The following is a 19,455-nucleotide window of genomic DNA, read 5'->3' on the forward strand; positions in this document are numbered from 1 at the left end:
TGTATACTATTGATTAATGACAGTATCTGCCAATGTGATACAACACCCACATCTACACTAACATTGATGAAGTGCAAAGAGACACATTTGCCATTTTCCCAGTGGATCAAATATATGTCCATGAATGTATTGATCATTTCAGGTAGCAACAATGGCAGCTGTCAAACAGCTGCTTTTGGAAACCCTCAATGTTTTGCATGATTGGGAGTACAAGATATTCAGGCGGTGTCTGCAGTTGATTGTCTCCCGGACGCATCTCCCAAACATCTTCGGCACGCTGATAGACAGAGCAGACACAGTGGATCAGATGGTGCAGACCTATGGCCAACTGTCTGTGGAGCTCACCAGGGAAGTTTTCTTGGCCATGAACAGGACTGATCTTGTTCAGAGGTTGTCAGTGTTCAGCTCAGGATCCAAAGGTAAGACAGGAAGACAGGAACCTGTGACATTGCATGATCACATGTGTCTCATAAACATCTTATAAATACATTTTATAATTCTTCATAAATAGTCAGTGCAAACTCTGTGTCATCACCGATGTGAAATATAAAAATGGAGGCCAGGGATCAATAAATCATTAATTACTCAACAAAAACAAAAACCCAATATTATATTATTGCTGTCAAAAATAACGCGTTATTAACGCGTTAACGCAAATCAATTTTAAAGGCCTTATTTTTTATCGTGAGATTAACGTTCATCGTGATGTAGTGCACTTGTAGTTTTTTATAGGCTATGGCCACTGCTAGTAGCGTAAGATAAACTACAGGATCCGATTGTAAACCAGAAACAAAACAATAGGCACGGCCCACGCACGTGTTTGGTCTTACCTGTTCGCTTGCTGTAAAAACGTAGGCTACTGGTTTGGTGGATGTCAAGCACGAAATGCCGAAATGAATGCGAACAAGATTCCGAATGGAAAGCTTAGTCTCAAAAAGTTGTCAAATGGGTCGACTGACAAGACCAAAGTTATCTGTGTGTATTGTCGGTGTGAACTGAGTTATCACCACAGCACATCCAGTCTAAAATACCACTTGATGGCCAAACACACGGCGAATGCGAATTCTCCGCCGCCTCCGTGTCAAAACCAGGTGACAATGGATTTCTTTCCACAGAGGCATTAATGAGTTTAGTTTTAGTTGCAGGGCTTTTGTATGGAATTGCTTTAGAGTGTGGAAATGTTGATGATGTGTCATTTTGAAGTGAAGTCTTTTAATTTTATTTCCTTTTAAAGTAACTGAGTCTTATTAACATTGATTAGACCCTCTGTGTGTTTCAGTAGTTCAGAATCCTTTGAGTCCATTTAAATTTCTTTTCTCCTCAGAGAAACACTCTGTGGATGAACATCGACCTGCACTGTTGGAGAGAGTGAGTCTGACTAAAATCACAGCTTTCATTCAAGAAATGCAGGTTGAAAACTGTCCTTATTTTGAACTTTATAAACGACGAAAGCAGCCGACCCAAATGTTTTAGATCTGATGGTTTTACTAGTGCTCCAGTTTAGCTCTCAACTAATAATGTTATCCACCTCTGATTTTATGATGGGAATGTTAAATGTTCAACAGAATAAAAAGAACAAATGTGGGTGGACTAGGTGTTACTAATTACAAAAGTTAAAGGGTAAATAGATAAAGGGAATCATCATTTGCTTTGAAGTTGCTAAAGGAATGGATACACATTCAGGAAATACTTTATGATTGTAAAGAAAACAAGATAAAAAGAATCAGAAAAAATGTAAATCTTATAATATCCATAATCTACATTCAAAAAACTGACACTGATGAAATGCAAAGAAATAAATCATTAAACTTCCCAATTGAGAATTTGCATATTTGTTTAACGTATCCTTTGAATTTCTCAGGTTGCAGCTGTTAAAACGATTCTTTGGGAAACACTCAAGAAATTGAGTCAGAGGGAGTTGGAGAAATTTGTTTGGCTGCTGCCGTTCACCTGCTTCCAGAAGAGCCTCCCACAAATCTCATGGAGACAAACGACCTGGTCAGAAAGGACTGGCATTGTGGATGCAGTGGTAATGACTTGTGGTCAGCAGTCTGTGGATGTGACCAAGGAGGTTCTCCTGGATATGAACAGGACTGACCTGGTGCAGATGTTGACACAGGCCAGTTCACAATTCAAAGGTAAGACAAAGATAACAAAAACTCTCAAAAATGTCTAATGAATAGATTTTATAATTCGTAGTAAAAACATCAGCTTGGGTTCACCTTTACTTAAACACCACTGAGAATATGAAAGGGGGGAATGCAACAACACCACATTCGTTACTTTGCCTGCAGGAATCAGAGTTGCATCCAGCCTCTTTGACTTTCATCATGTGATGTCACAACTGAGTAGATTTTGGTGTCATCTTGCAGTCATGAATTCTTTGTATTTTAGTTTCTTTAAAAGCAACTGAGCCTTATTTAGAGAGAAATATGAGGTAGAGTTTACAGCATGGCATAGTGCATCGTGGCCAAATACTCTGACCTCACAAATGACCACTGACCTGAATCAACACCTCTCTGGCTGACTGAATATTATACAACCCTGATTCCAAACAAGTTGGGATGCTTTCGACATATACTTGAAAACAGTACAAACACAATATAAAGTATTTCCTCATCAGTTTCATTGATTTTTGTAAATATCTGCTTATTCCGAATTGCAACAAGTTTCAAATAAGTTGGTACAAGAGTAACTAAAGACTTGGAAAGATGTGGAACGCTCCAAAAACACCTGTTTGGAACATTCCACAGGTAAACAGGCTCATTGGTAACAGGTGATAGTATCATGATTGGGTATGAAAGGGGCATCCTGGAAAGGCTCAGTCACGTGTGTCTCAGCACACGTCTTGAAGAAATATAGGTATTTCATCATCTACAATCCATAACATTGTTAAAATACTCAGAAATCTTATCTATCTATCTATCTATCTATCTATCTATCTATCTATCTATCTATCTATCTATCTATCTATCTATCTATCTATCTATAGATAGATAGATAGATAGATAGATAGATAGATAGATAGATAGATAGATAGATAGATAGATAGATAGATAGATAGATAGATAGATAGATAGATAGATTACTCAGGGAAATCTTTGCACGTCAGAGGCAAGGCTGAAAATCATCACTGAATGCTGTGACCTTCCATCTCTCAGGCAGCACTGCATTAAAAACATGATAGTACAAATAATAGTGTTGAGGATTAGGGATTATAAACATAATGTGTTAAAGTAACATACATACGCAACAAAGTAACGTATTGCATGACTAACACGCTTTCTGTAATATTATTACAGTTAGTGAATCATGTAATGCATTAACACCAGCTATTACATGCTCAGTCAGTAACAACAATGTTAATCTTTCTATAATATTCAATAGAGGAAACAAAAACTCACAAACGCTGTTGTTCAATACAAGAAACAAACATACATACAAGAAAGTCAAGAAACATACCAGCCACCTCACTGTGTGTGTGTCTGTCTTTGTCCAGAGAGCAGCAACACAAATGTAAATAAATATATTAATTCAGTGCCTTTTTATTGGCCATCAACCTCACACAGACACATGTATTGTCAAAAAAAATAAAAAGTGAGACTGATAAAGCTGCTCAGCAAATTTGGTGTCAATAGCAATCAAACAAGGTAGCTAACATTGCTGCAGAGACCAGGTTATGTTGAGGCTACAGTCATGGCACCATGATTCACTTCACGCCATAATATAACAGTAATATATAATGCTAGTTGTACTTCTGTGGCTGTTTTGAGGGACAAACACATTTTTGACCACAACCCAAGAATTCTTACGCTAATTATGACAGAATTTCACATAAATGTCTTATAGGTTAATATGATGTGATGACTTTTTATGTCTAAAAGGTCAAAGGCCAGTTTCACTATGACATCATAATGTTCTGCAGAAACACTTTTTTGGCCATTCTTCAACACCATAACTCAGGAACAGAAGGGGAGATCGTGACCACCTTCAATAAGGCTCAGTTGTCCACCTTGAAATTGTGCTGCTTGTATATATCTTCAGTGCTTCCTGGTTGAAGATGTGTGTGAAGCATCCTCATTTTACAATTTGTTGCTCCTTTGCGCCAACATCCATATTTGAAGCATTGTAGTCACCACAAGCTCATTGGTTTTGCTGACAGTGAGCAAAACACACAAGGGATGCACTGATCTGCTTATTTTACCCCCGATACTGATACCAATGTCTGAGGTTTAGTAATCAGCCAATACCGATACGATACCAATACAGAAAAATAATGCTGAACTACCTAACAATTGGTATTTCTCATTGTGTGGAAAAGACTGCGATCATTCTTTTGTGCATCAGACTTGACTCAAACATTTCTTTCCTATTTTTTAAATGGGGACGGGGGTCTGATCTCATAGATGACACATAAATTCGTAAAAATAAAAATATTTATTTAATTCAGCATTTGTTAGTGCAGGTGTGTATGTGTGCGCGCATGTGCTTGCGCTGTGTCTGTAACCCCCTCCCCTCCCCCTCCTGCTCAGTGCGTGCAAACAGAAGCCACTACACATCATGTAGTTGACCAGTCACATGCGGCTTGAACAGAAAAAAAGTGGGAAAAAAAACAAAAAAAAAACAAAGCGACTCCGGCTCCCAGGCAGTAGCCGGCTCCAATCATTCACTTCAAAGAGCCCGCTCTAAGAGCAGTTTCGTCAGCAACCGACACATCACCAATTCCTCTACCTGTTCCACTGTTAGAAAAAATAGCTGCGCAACTTGGTGGGCATTATCCTGGTATTTTCTCTGCATGAGAAATACAAGGGTGGCGTGTGAGCATGTGAACGAGTTGAAATGCGTGTGTCTCACGCACAACGCCTGAGGCTTGAGGGCTTTGTGGCTTTTACCACTGCCCCTCGGAACACTGTGCACGTATTGCAATTAGCCGTTGAGTTTGTTGGCTGAGGTAGTGTGAAAAAGTTCCAGATAGCCGATCCTTTCGCTCGCTTCATTTTGAAAACAATGCAGTCCACATCATGTGTGCTACAGCACTGCGTGTTGCTTGTGCATGATGCCCCTCTGCCGCCTATAGCATAGCATTAGACTGAATAGATCGGCCCCTATGTATCAGGCATAATGTCACGATACATGATCTAGAATTTTCTTCAATATCAGGACCGATAACGATACCAATATTGGATCGGTGCATCCCTAAAACGCTCACCTGTGAAAAGGTGATGTTGACACAGTGGTAAACACACCCCTGTCCCAACTGCAGGCACCAAATTCAGAATTGTATATTAACAAAAAACAATGAAGTTTGTCTTTTTATTATCATTGGCGTTTTACACAGCATCTCACCTTTTTGGAATTGGGGTTGCAGTTTCACAGCATTGTAAATTATTTATTTTTACACAATTTTAACATTTGAATCTTCTTTAATTCTGTTTTCTTTCTTCTCAGAGGAACATCAGTCTGAAGTACTCCATAAAGTGAGATACACTCAACAACACAGTTTTCATGTAATGTTTCAGGTTTTAACATTATTTTTATCTTGACGGTAAAAAGGTGGAAAAAGTTTTTTAACTCCAGATATCACATTTCCTGTAGAAGCACGAAGATTCATCTTAAAGTCAGATTCCATTAAGTATATGATTGTGACCAATGTGTTAAATATTACTTAATACTCTCATGACTGAATGCCTCCCCTGATGCAAAGAAATGAACATTTCATGTGACATAAATATTATTATTTTATATTATTTTTATCTTGACAGTAAAAAGTTTTTAACTACAAATATCACATTTCCTGTAGAAGCGAGATGTTATCACGTGGCTCATTGGTCTATGTGTCCTGATCATTTGATTTGAAAATAGAAAAATCCAAATTAAAATACAAGGCATTTTTCTTTATTGAAGGGATGAGTGGAATTTTAAGATATTATTTGATTTTCATTTCTATTAGCCCCTCCTCCAAACAACAGCTGTCCAATCATAGCCTAGTAATTTTAACAAGGCACCGGTTGTGTCATGTGTCACTTTGAAACCTCAGAAAGTTCAAACGTTAGCATTAGCTTACATTTGCTAGCTACACTTACAAAATCTCATCATTGTAGTCAATAAAATAAACTGTCATCAGGTAGCAAAGACAAGCCTGCTTCTGTTTACTTCTGTGAGGAATCGAAGGCCTAGTGTTTAGAAAATTTCTGAAAATAATGATGGTAGGTCTGCCACCGTCATCATCGTAAACTCCAAATGTGAATGGTGAGAATGAAAGGCTTGACAGGCATAGCAACAGTAACTAAGAAAGGCGGGGCTTAGCGAAGAGTCAGAAAAATCAAAGAAGGAACCACACATGGATTCTCATTCCTGCTTTTGGCAGCAGTCTCAGAGAGAGAGGAAGTCAGTAAAGCACAACGACTATTAACCAGTTCATAGAAATGCATAAAATGAGTCATACTGTGATGATGCTGCAGAGCTCAACACAGGCTTTATACTCAATGTAGTTTTTATCCTCATCTTAAAATCAGATTTCACTAAATGTTTGATTGTGCTGAATGTGTTTAATACTAGTTATTACAATACTCTCCTGACTGAAATGCATACATTGATGAAAAGTTTCATCGTTCATGAATGTCCTCTGATGACTTTGAATCTACCAGGAAGATATTGCTTCATGGGAGGCTTTTGGAAACACTGGAAAATGTAAGTTTTGAGGAGCTCCAGAACTTCAAGCGTGTTCTGCAGCTCATTACAAAGATGAAAGGCCTCCCAAAAATCCCAAGACACCGAATGGAGATGGCAGACAAAGGTGAAATAGTGGAGGTGATGGTGGAGACTTATGGTGAAGAGTCTGAGGAGGTGATCAGGGAGGTTTTAAAGGAGATGAAGAGAAGCACTGAAGGTAAGACAAAGAAGACAAAAAACTGTCATGTTACAAAAATACATGTATCTTATAAATATCTAATAAATACATTTTGGATTTGGAGTGCAAACTCTGACATCACCAATATGAAATATTAAAAATGGGGGGCAGGGATCAATAAATCATTAATGAAATTAACTTTTCTTGGAAGGTGTTGCAGGTACTAAATTCAGAATGAATGCATATTAACAAAAAACAATAAAGTTTGTCAATTATCTTGTCTTTGCATTGTATTCAACTAAATATTAGTCGAAAAGGATTTGGAAATCATTGCATTTTATTATCATTGACGTTTTACACAGCGTCTCACCTTTTTGGAATTGGGGTTGTAGTTTGACAGCATTGTAAATTATTAATTTTCACACAATTTTAACTTTTGAATCTTCTGTAATTCTGTTTTCTTTCTCCTCAGAGGAACATCAGTATCACCTACTCCGTAAAGTGAGTAACACCAGATACACTTAGCACAGTTTTCATGTAATATTTCAGGAAAAAGTTTTTTTAACTCCAGATATCACATGTCCTGTCGAAGCGAGAAGATTCATCTTAAAGTCAGATTCCATTAAGTATATGATTGTGACCGATGTGTTAAATATTAGTTAATACTCTCATGACTGAATGCTTCCACTGATGCAAAGAAATGAACGTTTCATGTGACATAAATATTATTATTTAATATTATTTTTATCTTGCAGTGTCAGAGAGAGAGGAAGTCAGTAAAGCACAACCACTATTAACCAGTTCATAGAAATACATAAAATGAGTCATACTGTGTTGTGATGATGCTGCAGAGCTCAACACAGGCTTTATACTCAATGTAGTTGTAGAGTGTGACCTCTGATGCTGATTTTAGCCTAATTGACCACTGCAGGGCTTTGGTCAGAAAGCACATGAGACATCAGTGAATTTATGATGTTTACTGTAGAACTGGATGCATTCTGGTACAATGCAGTTTCTGAAAATACATCACAAGAAATAAAGGACTGAATTATCACATTGTACTGCTTCAAATTAAATACAGTAGACTAAACAACCACTTCACAGTGAATGAATAGATTTATCTCAGTGTCAGTCACTTAGTATTCACAAATACTGCTTTAGCTTTTAACCATGTAGCATACACATGTAAACCGAAAGTAATGTGAAGGCTAACAGTCATACAAAACTCACTCCAACTCAAGTAGCTTAAAGATGCTAACTCGCGATCATGCTGAGTGAAAATGGACATTTTAAAGAGTGTAAATATACACCAGGAGCAACACAACGCTATCAGAAAAGGTCACGTACACATTTCACATCACTATAGACTCACATCGTCAGTGACTGCCATACCACTGTAAACATGTCAATCAAGGAACATGAGGTAGGAAGAGGAACTGCATAATCTGTCTTCAAATTAAGATGCCCACTTCAAAATAAAAGCATTAATACAAAACATTTCTGACTTGAAGAATTCTTAACACTTATCTCAGAATCAGACTTCACTAAATGTATGATTGTGCTCAATGTGTTTAATACTAGTTATTGATTACGACTCGAAATAGTTTCATCACTCATAAATGTCCTCTGATGACTTTGAATCCACCAGGATGTAAACATGATATTGGGTCGGGGGAGACTTTTGGAAACACTGGAAAATTTAAGTTTTGAGGAACTCCAGAAATTCAAGCTTGTTCTGCAGTACACTACAATGACGAAAGGCCTCCCAGAAATCCCAAGACACCGAATGGAGATGGCAGGCAAAGGTGAAATAGCGCAGGTGATGGTGGAGACCTACGGCAAAGAGTCTGAGGAGGTGATCAGGGAGGTTTTAAAGGAGATGAAGAGAAGTACTGAAGGTAAGACAAAGAAACAAAAAAACTGTCACTTTACGCAAACATGTGTCTTATAATCAAAACATTTTGGATTTCATAATAAAAAAAAAATACCGGCTTTGAGTTCAAACTTGGTCATCACCAATATGAAATATTAAAAATGGGGAGCAGGGATCAATAAAATTTAAGGAGTTCAGTATTTGTTACAGAGCTGTTTGTGTATTTGCAGTGAAATGGTTTTATTTCTTTTAAAGTTAACTGCGCTTTATTGAAGGTGATTGGACTCTCTAGGTGTAAGCAGACTTTGAGTCTGAGTCAATTCTTATTTCTTTTCTCCTCAGACAAACTCTTTGAGGATGAATGTCTACATGAACTGCCCAGCGAAGTGAGCGTGAGTTTAAACAACACAGCTTTCATTTAATTATTACAGCATGAAAATGACCCTCGTCTTGTCTCCTATCAACAATGATACAAAATAATGGCAGAATTTTCATCAGATGAGACTCATCACCCTGAAGCTGAGATCTTGAACTGAAATGTTATGAACCAATAACCTTATAATAAAACCAGTGCTGTCCCTACTATTGAAGATGACAACAGGGAAACTTAATGACCAGGGACGTATGTTTATCTAGACTTTTACATTAAACTTCTACTGTAAACAGATGGAGGAAGTTTTTAAACCAGAAACATCACATGTGCTGTAGAAGCCATAAATCAATAGAGAAGAATTACTAATGACCAGTTGATAGAAATAAATGAAATGAAGTGTACCGTGTTGTGACGATGCTTCAGAAATGAACACGACTAGCGGTACTTTATTTTTTTATTCATCTTAAAATCAGATTCCACTGTGTGATTGTGGCTAATGTGTTTAATATCAGTTAATACTCTCATGACTGAATGTTTCCACTGATGTAAAGAAATGAACGTTTCATATGACAAAAATGTCCCCTGATGAATCCACCAGGACGTAAGCATGATATTGGGTCCAGAGAGGCTTTTGGAAACACTGGAGCTGGACTGGGGGAGCTCCAGAAAATTCAAGGATTCAACAAAAGGCCTCCCAAAAAGACACCAAATGGAGATGGCAGACAAAGGTGAAATAGTGCAGGTGATGGTGGAGACCTACGGCAAAAAGTCTGAGGAGGTGATCAGGGAGGTTTTAAAGGAGATGAAGAGAAGTACTGTGTATATATATATATATATATATATATATATATATATTAGTGCTGTCAATCAATTAAAATATTTAATCGCAATTAATCTCATTAATGTCATAGTTAACTTGTGATTAATTGTAAATTAATCGCACATTTTTATCTATTCTAAATGTCCCTTGAATTATCATTTTAATAATCTTATCAACATGGAAAAGTGGATAGGCTTGTTTTGTGCAAATGTTTTTTTATTGAAAACAACATGTAGTGTTATATTTCACACTAACATTCTCACTTTGAGCAGTCATTCACATTTGAATGAATCAAATCTCACACAGTTTAACACTGTCAATAAACAGATGACAAAAAAATAAATACTTGGTTACATAAAAAGCCCCTTCAACAACCCTTTATAAGGGATCGAAACAGGGTGATCCAAGATAAAGTTATAAAGTGCACATCATTGTAAACCAGGACTCAGGCTATATTGCAGTTAAACCATGGCTTAAACTTTCCTTTCTTAAGTTTCCTTTGAACATACTAGTATCCATCTGCCTCTGTGGAAAGCCATCCATTGTCGCCTGGTTTTGACAGGGAGGCGGCGGAGAATTTGCATTCGCCGTGTGTTTCGCCATCAAGTGGTATTTCAGGCTGGATGTGCTGCGGTGATAATTCAGTTCACACCAACAACACACACAGATAACTTTGGTCTTGTCAGTCGACCCATCTGGCAAAGTTTTGAAACTAAACTTTCCATTCAGAATCTTGTTCGCATCCATTTCAGCGTTTCACGTTTGACATCCACACAAACCGGTAGCCTACTCTTTTACAGCTAGCGAGCAGGTAGGACCAAACACGTGCGTGGGCCGTGCCTATTGTTTTGTTTCCGGTTTACAATCGGATCCTGTAGTTTTTCTTGTTACTAGCAGTGGCCACAGCCTATAAAAAACTACAAGTGCACTAGGTCATGATGAACGTTAATCTCGCGATAAAAAAAAATGCAAGGCCGTTAAAATTGATTTGCGTTAACGCGTTAATAATGCGTTATTTTTGACAGCAATAATATATATACAAAGTTAACGTCAAAGTTGGCTTTACTCCTATGTGCAATATCAATACTCCAGTCAGGAGTACTATCATCCAATCAGTACCTGTTGTCCATATTTTTATATTCCTTGTTTATATTCTGGGCTCTATTTTCGACTCCGCCGCCGGCGCAGTGGTATTTTCGAGCGGCGCAGGCAGGCTCACGGCGCATTTGGTATTTTGGTAGACCGAGGCGTACAGAGGTGCGCCAGGATGGGCGTTGCGGCACAGTAGGGGGGAGGTGTCGGCTTAATGAGCCGGCGCATTGGAATTTTCGACCATTTCGGTCTGCGCCGACGGCGTAAAAGTGCGCTGAAAGCTCGCCACCTCAGACCTGGTCAACTCTGTGCGCTGGCGGCGCAAGTGGATTTTTGTAAACCGGCGGAGTTGTGCGCTCACGTCACCAATACCTCACAGGCAGGTTTCCACAGTGTCTGGCATTTCACTGCGATCAATTATTAGCAACAGCCGCGATTCAATGCAATTATCTGAGTCAGCACATACAGTCTGACCTATATATATATATTTTGATCCGTATCTCATCTGACCACATCGAAAGCGCGTTCGGCACGCGTAATGGTCACTCAACCTGACTGAATGTACACAGGTGAAACAGGGATGTCTGGTGATCTGTGACTCAAATCGCCTGGTGACGAATGTCCATGCCACTTTCCCGGGGTCGGCACATGACTCGTTCATCCGGCGAATTCTAGCATCCCTACAGTCTTTCAGGGGGACACCCCTCTGGATGTGTGGCTGCTAGGTAATAACGGCTATCCACTGAAAACGTGATGACGCCATATATCACACCGTCAACAAGACGGCAGCGTGGTTTTAACGGTGTTTTCAGCAGTGCTCGGTCAGTCATCGAACGCACACTGCGATCAATAATTAGCAACAGCGACGATTCAATGTAACTATCTGAGTCAGCACATACAAGCGCGTTCGGCACGCGTAATAGTCACTCACCCTGACCGAATGTACACAGGTGAAACAGGGATGCGAACTAATCGGTTAACGTTGCTGTGCCAACCAGAAACAGCCGTGGCATCCTACAGAGCATATACTGCATCTATCTCAGAGCACTCGAGAGACAGAGAGAGACAGACACATGAAAAAACGTAAGTGATGATGTTGTCCGCTATTACCCACGTCATTTCATTCCAATACAAATGTTATCATTGTAATGCTTAACGTTATCTGCAACGATGGAGTACATCATTGCTTTGAGGAGGATGAAGAGGAGGCCGAGGATTTACCTCATATTTAGACATCAGAATCAGAAATTCTTAATTTATCTCCGAGGGGAAATTGTTTTTGTTGCAGTGCTCCTTACAAGAATAGAATTAGAATAAAATTAGAGAAGAAAGAAAAGAAAGAGAACTATATATATTAAAAGCAAATATAAAAACAAAATATTTATATTGAAAATATAAATATATAAACAAAATATACCACAAAATATAGAACACAATATAAAACAATATATACATATATATACTGAGAAAAATTAAACAGTATATACAAACGGTTGTGCAAAGTAATACAAAGGGATGTCAGGAGACATGAGTGACGTCAGTCTCCTGGAAATTTGCCATGCGCCTGCCAGCGGCGTTCTTAAAGGTGAGGCGAGGAGCTGCTGTGATTGGTGAAAATTTGACTCGGCTGTGTCAAACCCACTCCACGCCTTCTCCCCTCCCTCTTTCCGAGTTGCGCCACTGGGTGGGACTGAGATGAGAAGGGGGAGGAGATGCGCCGGCGGCGCAGTGGACGAAAATACCAAAGTCTGCGCCGCCACGCCCCATCAGTGCAGCGGACCTGACTTTGCGCCACGCTGGCGGCGGAGTCGAAAATAGAGCCCTGAGTGTGTGAGAGCAGCTTAAATACTGGGCTGATTCGTAATGAGAGTCAGGTGATGATCAGGTGAGTGGGCAGGTGAGAGTGGAAAAGTACTGGCAGAGCAGGCGAGCAGTCTTAACCCTGTACAAAAGGACGTTATAGCTTTTACATCCTTACTAGCTAGATGTTCCTTATTGTTACATTGGAAATCTGCAAAATATCCTTCTATTTCCCAGTTGCCCAAAGACATCATGTTTTTTTTTAACCTTGAGAAAAGTAAATACACATTGAAAGCAACCCTTTATTTCCTATTTCACTAATTTAGAGGTATTACCCAACTGAATGTGTGCCTGTTATTGCTGTACCTTTTATATTGCATAAATAACCAGCAATATATGTGTTAGTCATGATGAGCTGAGTGGGGGTGTGGATGGGGGACTGTTCATTGTTCATTACACGGTACTCTGAAATTTAATTATTCAATTATTTTTATGTCTGTATATGTGACCGTGTACATATGCATTTATGTTTAAAAAAAAAGGAAAAGGTAAATTGTATTTCTGTCATTGTATTTGGAACATGGTGCGATACCATGACAACATGAGACAGGACATCAAAGTGGGCTTCATTGGCCAAGTACGTTTGCATGTACAAGGAATTCAACTCCAGATTTGCACTCAATTCAGACACTTTCATGATGTGAGGCTGCTGCAATAATACAATAACTAGATTACTACAGTGCATGTAAACATGTTGTCTAGTTACCTGCATGACCTGGTTTCTCTGAGTATTCTGGTTACTTCAGTGCATGTAAACACACTGTACATAGCAGGACATCAGCATCCATTACTCTGCACTTTTTGACACAGTACTACCTACAGTTACACATTGCTCTCATATTAGAGCTGAGCGATGTCGTAAATAATGTTCTACCAGCAGAACATGTGGACAGTGAACATGATTTTATATATCAACATAATATTAAAAAATCCTATGTGTCTTCACAAGGGCCTTCAAGAAGCTTGGAGCTTGAGGGTGGTGGAAGCATGATGGTAATCCATTACATTAATTTATTGGCTCAGTTTATTTATCCTTTTGTTTATTCATTTGTCTGATGTTGCAAAAAGCCACATTTCCACATATTTACAAAAATGATTGTCCTCTGCAGCAGGACCCCAGTGACTGGACTAAACTTGAACCTGAAGTGAACAGGACAGATGCAGACGAGGGTCCAACGTACAGGTAAACATAACATCCTGAACACTGTCACAGCAAACCAGAACTATGGGATTTTATTTCTTGGGATTTTCTGACAGAAGGAAAACTAAAATCTTCCTCTGTGCCTTTGCTGATTAAATCAGTGCAATGCAACAGTTACAATGAGACTCTGCTTTGCACTAAATGAACTGAGGGCAGTCTCAACATTTACATGTCTTCCACTGTACCGTAATACATTATTTTTGGGCATCTACACAAACTCTTTTGTTTTCTGTGACTTAGCCTTCAGTCTGAAGCAGGAAGGTTTGAATGCAGCGTCTCTGGCCTGCGCTGGTTCTGTAAGGAAAAGGTCAGTTTTAAGTACCAGTTTTGCTCATGGGAGGAACCTATGGCGAGGATGGCAAACATGAAATACATGCCTGCAGGTCCTCTTATTGACATCACAGCGGTTGCTGGGAAGTTAGATGAAGTGTACCTGCCACACTGGATCTGCATAGGTGAGTGGACATGAAGAATATATGAAGAATATCCAAACTTTTAAAATTCCTGATGACGTAAAAAAACTGATGCAATCATTTTCTCTTCTCCAATTATGTGTTTGTGTTTTGTGTAGATGACATCCCTAAAATATCAAACAGGTTTGCAGTCTTGCACATAGATGACTGTGGAGATGTTGTGGAAAAAGTGTCTGAGGTCACACCATCCCATGTCAAGTTACCCGAACCAGTTTTTTCTCCAAGAGCGGTCCTGATGAAAGCTGGCTTTCCTGTGAAAATAAGCTGTAACGTGTTAATATACTATAAACCCAACACGCCATTCCTCAAACTCCATGTTTACATGATCCCACACGATCCTGCTCTACAACAGGTTACTGAATATCTTACTGTCACAAATGTGTAACATAATAACGAGACTTGAAATGGTACCAAAACCTTCAATAAAGTAGTAGTAAATTAAAATTATGTCTTTAATAAGTCTTAGTTTCTCAAATGTGCGTCTTTATTCCCATGAGAGAACTTTTCCTCACTTTTCTGGTAATAGGAAAAATGAAATGAAATGCTAATGAAAGCTTTATGTTTATTTCGCCTTTTTTCCAGGCTGTGGACAAGAAGAAGTTCTCTGATGGTTACAAAATAATCCAAAAGCCACGTCCAGACAAGTACCTGAAAATGCAGCAGGGTTTCACCCTCACAGCAAACATAGACACAGCGAGTATTCTCCCAGAGGTACAGTTTGTACTGTTAGCAATTAAATCTGTGTCCATCATGCTTTGTGGTTCAGACACATTTAAGATACTGTAGATTGATGATGTAGCATTTGCAAGGGTCTATGCAAATAGTGTTGCCTTAAGCATTTCATGTATATTTTATTTGAAACAGCTCGATTGATTGCATCAGTGTTAACATTGCATTTTCTTTTCAGTGTAACTAATGATGGCATTACAGCCATTGCTGCAGTATTTTCACACTTCGGAAGTTTCTCTGAAAGATAAACACCCAGTGATGTCTGAGAAACCTTGAAGCTTTTTTGACAACATGCTCTGCGCTTCTGAAAGTATTTCCAGAATCCTTAAAGACTCTTCCAACTATCTGCATAGAAAAAAAGATCTGTCTGCTGCTCAGGCAGTTACATTTCTATCAAGCTGTGTCACTGTTCCCTAATCTAAACAGAGATGGTAGCCAGCAGCGACTTGGATAGAAAGTCACAATTTTGGAAACAGGATCGTTTGTTAAATGCTGTTTTAATATTAAACTTAACATTATTGATATATTACACACCTGCCTCATGTAGCATTGTGTCATACACACATACAACGTGCGTACGTACGGGCAGAAAAAGTCCTCATGGTACAGGAACCAGGATGTGCCCATCCAGAGGAGCGAATGCAGGAAAACTGATGCTGTGATAAAAACTTATGCTGACTCGCATGCCAGTATCCCAAAGTACCAACCACTCATCAGCTGCTTTGAGCAGGCAGCTCTTCTGTTTTTGTTGAATGCCATTTAACTTCACTAACTCCTTTCCCTTTTCTGTCATGTTTTTACACAGAAAATTACCCTCAGATATGACAGCCAGGACCCCAATTTCTATGAAGTGTTCATCGAGAATCCAGACAGAAACTTCTGCCTTACACTCGCACAAAAAAATAAGCGTAAACAACAGTGTGAACCAGTGTGGAGCTGTGAAATTCGAAAGGTCAGTGATTATTAGAGAATATCATGAACACTATGAACAAATAATCTTTTCTGTCTCAAGTCTTTTATCTTGAACTCTTTTTTATGTAAGAAATGTTTAGATAATAAGAAATGAAAGCCAAATTACATCTTATTTCCAAACACCAAATCAATCTGAAAATTGACTTGCTGCTCTGTAGATTTAATAAACTGGTTTTTGTAATTTACCTGCAATTTGATACGTGACAACGAGGAGAAATCCTAGTTTCCTGAATTCCAGGAATAGTCAGAAGTTAGTAGTTAGTTGTTCATTCTGCATTTATTTATTCATCATTTGTTTATTTCAGATGACTATCAAAACTCTGCTCATTCAGAAGGTAAGACACTGCATGTAAGGAGTGTTTCGGGATTGTGCTATGGGTTTCAGTTGTAAAATTTTATACATGCATGCTTCTGCTGCGACTCTGGAGCCTTTGGATGCTGTTTATCACTGCGCTAAGATATATATTCTTTGTAAGCATCATCATTGAGAGGCCTTCACTCTCTGCGAGGTGTGAAAGACACCGTTTTCTTTTTAATTGATTTTTTTGATTGATTTTTTTTTACTCCCTTAAATGACGACTTTGCTGCCCATAACATCTTATTCCTTTCGGGGTCACGGGGGGGCCGGGGCCGGGGCCTATCTCGGCTGTCAACGGGCGAGAGGCGGGGTACACCCTTGACCGGTCGCCAGCCGCACATACACACACCATTCACACCTAGGGGCAATTTAGAGTCACCAATCAACCTAAAGAGCATGTTTTTGGTCTGTGGGAGGAAGCCGGAGTGCCCAGAGAGAGCCCACGCATGCACGGGAAGAACATGCAAACTTCACACAGAAAGGCCCGACCCGGGAATCGAACCTGCGACCTTCTTGCTGTGAGGCTCACGCACTACCTGCTGCGCCACCGTCCGCTGCCCATAACAAACACACTCAAAAAAGTTGTCGCCTGATTGTGAGTGAAAGGAGCAGCAGCACATTCATGTCAAATCTGGCTGTGGGTGTCTCATCACAACAGTTGCAGATACAAGACTGCCTTGTCATCGTTGGTCATTTTGTGATAAAACCTTTGTATTGTCAGTGTTTATGAATCCAGATAAGCTGATACAACATGTTCTCTTTCTCCTCAGACAAACACTCTGTGGATGAGCACTTGTCTGCACTGATGAAGAAAGTGAGTGATCAGTAATCATCAGTTTGACTTTACACAGCACAGCTTTCATCCCACTAGACGCAGGCAGAAAATCGTCATGGTTTAAATTGTGATACAAACCATTGGGTGGTTCTAACAAGACTGATGTTGCACTCACGTGAGTTTTTTTTTAGCAAAAATATTTTCACACCAACAAAGCTGAATCATATCCCTCTATTCACTTTGAATTCAGGCTGCAACAGTCACAACGGACAGAGAGAGGCTTTGGTATACGCTGGGACATTTGAAACAGGAAGAGCTCAAAGAATTCAAGTGGTTCCTGCAGGACAGTGACATCCTGGCAGACCTCCCACGCATCCCACAGAGCCGGCTAGATGGAGACAGGCTAGACCTGGTGGATCTGATGTTGCAGACCTACAGCCAACAATCTATGGAGGTGACCAAGAAGGTTTTCAGGAAAATAAACAGGAAAGATCTGGTGCAGATGTTGTAAGACATCAACTCAAGGTCCAAAGGTAACTCTTAAAATCATAACTGTGTGTGTATATGTGTGTGTGTATTGGAGAGACACACTTAACAAGGACTATTTGTCCAAGACTTTATGACCAAATCATCTAATTCTGTTCATTCCCTCCAGCCCTTTGATGCCAGTTAACTAGTCATCATGCTAACATGCTAAACTAAGATGGTGAACATGGTTAACATTATATCTGCCATGTTAGCATTGTCCTTTTGAGCATGTTAGCATGCAGTCTCACACGGTTGCTAGCATGGCTGTGGACTTGACTTCTGATCAGAACATAGTGTCATTCTGCAGTAACATTTTCTTAAAAAGCAACTGACAAACTGTTAACTTTCTCCTCTGCATGGATCCAGAAAGTGATGCACATCTGCCTCACTTTACACAACACAGCTTTCATTCAAGAATAATAATTCATCCTCGGCCTGAACTGATGAATTATTATACAAACCAAAGTTCAGCATTTTCATCATCAGACCTGAAGCTGTATTCAGGTTTATCTCTTCAGCAAGAATGAACAAATGTTTTCTTCAGTAAAGTAACGATACTGTGATCTCCAGCACTGAGGAAGACAACAGGAAATGTGACACATCGTGCCCGTTCAAGCTCGATGTCTGTATTTTTTATATTTTTGGTTTTATATTACTTTATTACCGTTATTTTTTCATTTTAAGTTATGAGCCATCTGACATGACTCACCAGTAGAAGAGGTCCGGTCTGTCCTAAGAGTGACTGATTAGCCCCCCAACCTCTTCAACAAACCAAAAAGTCCATAATTCACTGCTCACCTGTTCTACAGAATCTGATTATCTTCCTGCTCCATCGTCTCTACTCCGTGGACCCCCCATCAAACTGCTCCGTTCCCAGGCTGGTCATTCCGACCGACAGCAGGGCACTGATCGGACTACAGGAGGTAAATCCAGAGTTATCTGAGAATCCAAAGCTTGTCTGTGAGACACAAAAGGCGCCGCTTGGGTTTATTTTCATTGGCCAACTGTGGTATGGAGTCCCAAACTGAGTACTTTTGTTTGGTCCTGAAGAGGAGTTTTTATTGAGATAAGGACTCAATCATTGGTAGCTGAACTTTGAGGTTATTGAGCACTAGTTTTGTAATAAAATGAAAAAATGAAACAGCAACAGGCTACTTTGGTGTGTGTGTGTGTGTGTGTGTGTGTGTGTGTGTGTGTGTGTGTGTGTGTGTGTGTGTGTGTGTGTGTGTGTGTGTGTGTGTGTGTAATTTTATTTATTTTATTTTTTCCTGAAAGTCCACAGTGTCTGCTTCCACAATTCCTGGCTCTTTCACACATTGTCGATGACTCGTTGCAGTTTTTTCTCGGTTCTAGCTTTGATTATTGTTGTGGATGAATGAAGATCCTCTTTTTATATAGCCTTGTTTTTTCTGGGTATTTTTTACTTAAAACCTTTTGTTGTCTTAAAAGAAGCACTTTGAATTTTCCTTGTTGTTGAAATGGGTCACACAGACACATTTGTGTTGCACATGAATGTACTGTATTTTTAATTCATCAGGTCTCAACAATGGC

At 39.3% G+C, this 19,455-nt stretch overlaps 1 protein-coding gene across 2 annotated transcripts; it reads left to right on the forward strand.

Moving 5' to 3' along the window:
* The first annotated feature begins 14,321 nt into the window (after nt 1-14,321).
* LOC139333887 (NACHT, LRR and PYD domains-containing protein 1 homolog) lies at nt 14,322-18,332 on the forward strand. Of its 2 annotated transcripts, XM_070966573.1 has the most exons (8): nt 14,322-14,524; nt 14,641-14,894; nt 15,125-15,253; nt 16,077-16,222; nt 16,547-16,578; nt 17,372-17,415; nt 17,627-17,830; nt 18,271-18,332. In XM_070966573.1, the coding sequence occupies exons 1-8, from the start codon at nt 14,416-14,418 to the stop codon at nt 18,322-18,324; spliced, it is 972 nt and encodes a 323-aa protein (XP_070822674.1). In that variant the 5' UTR covers nt 14,322-14,415; the 3' UTR covers nt 18,325-18,332. The 2 variants fall into 2 exon arrangements, with proteins under 2 accessions (XP_070822674.1, XP_070822673.1); XM_070966572.1 differs by lacking the exon at nt 18,271-18,332 and having other exon boundaries at nt 17,627-17,946.
* Nucleotides 18,333-19,455: the final 1,123 nt, after the last annotated feature.

Source organism: Chaetodon trifascialis, chromosome 7, assembly GCF_039877785.1.
Source record: "Chaetodon trifascialis isolate fChaTrf1 chromosome 7, fChaTrf1.hap1, whole genome shotgun sequence".
Lineage (NCBI taxonomy): Eukaryota > Metazoa > Chordata > Actinopteri > Chaetodontiformes > Chaetodontidae > Chaetodon > Chaetodon trifascialis.

Coding starts and splice junctions, on each gene's coding strand:
- LOC139333887 (XM_070966572.1), top strand. CDS start 14,416: ATGGCGAGGATGGCAAACATGAAATACATGCCTGCAGGTCCTCTTATT. Junction 14,895..15,124: donor ACGATCCTGCTCTACAACAG/GTTACTGAATAT, acceptor CCTTTTTTCCAG/GCTGTGGACAAGAAGAAGTT. Junction 16,223..16,546: donor TGGAGCTGTGAAATTCGAAA/GGTCAGTGATTA, acceptor TTTGTTTATTTC/AGATGACTATCAAAACTCTG.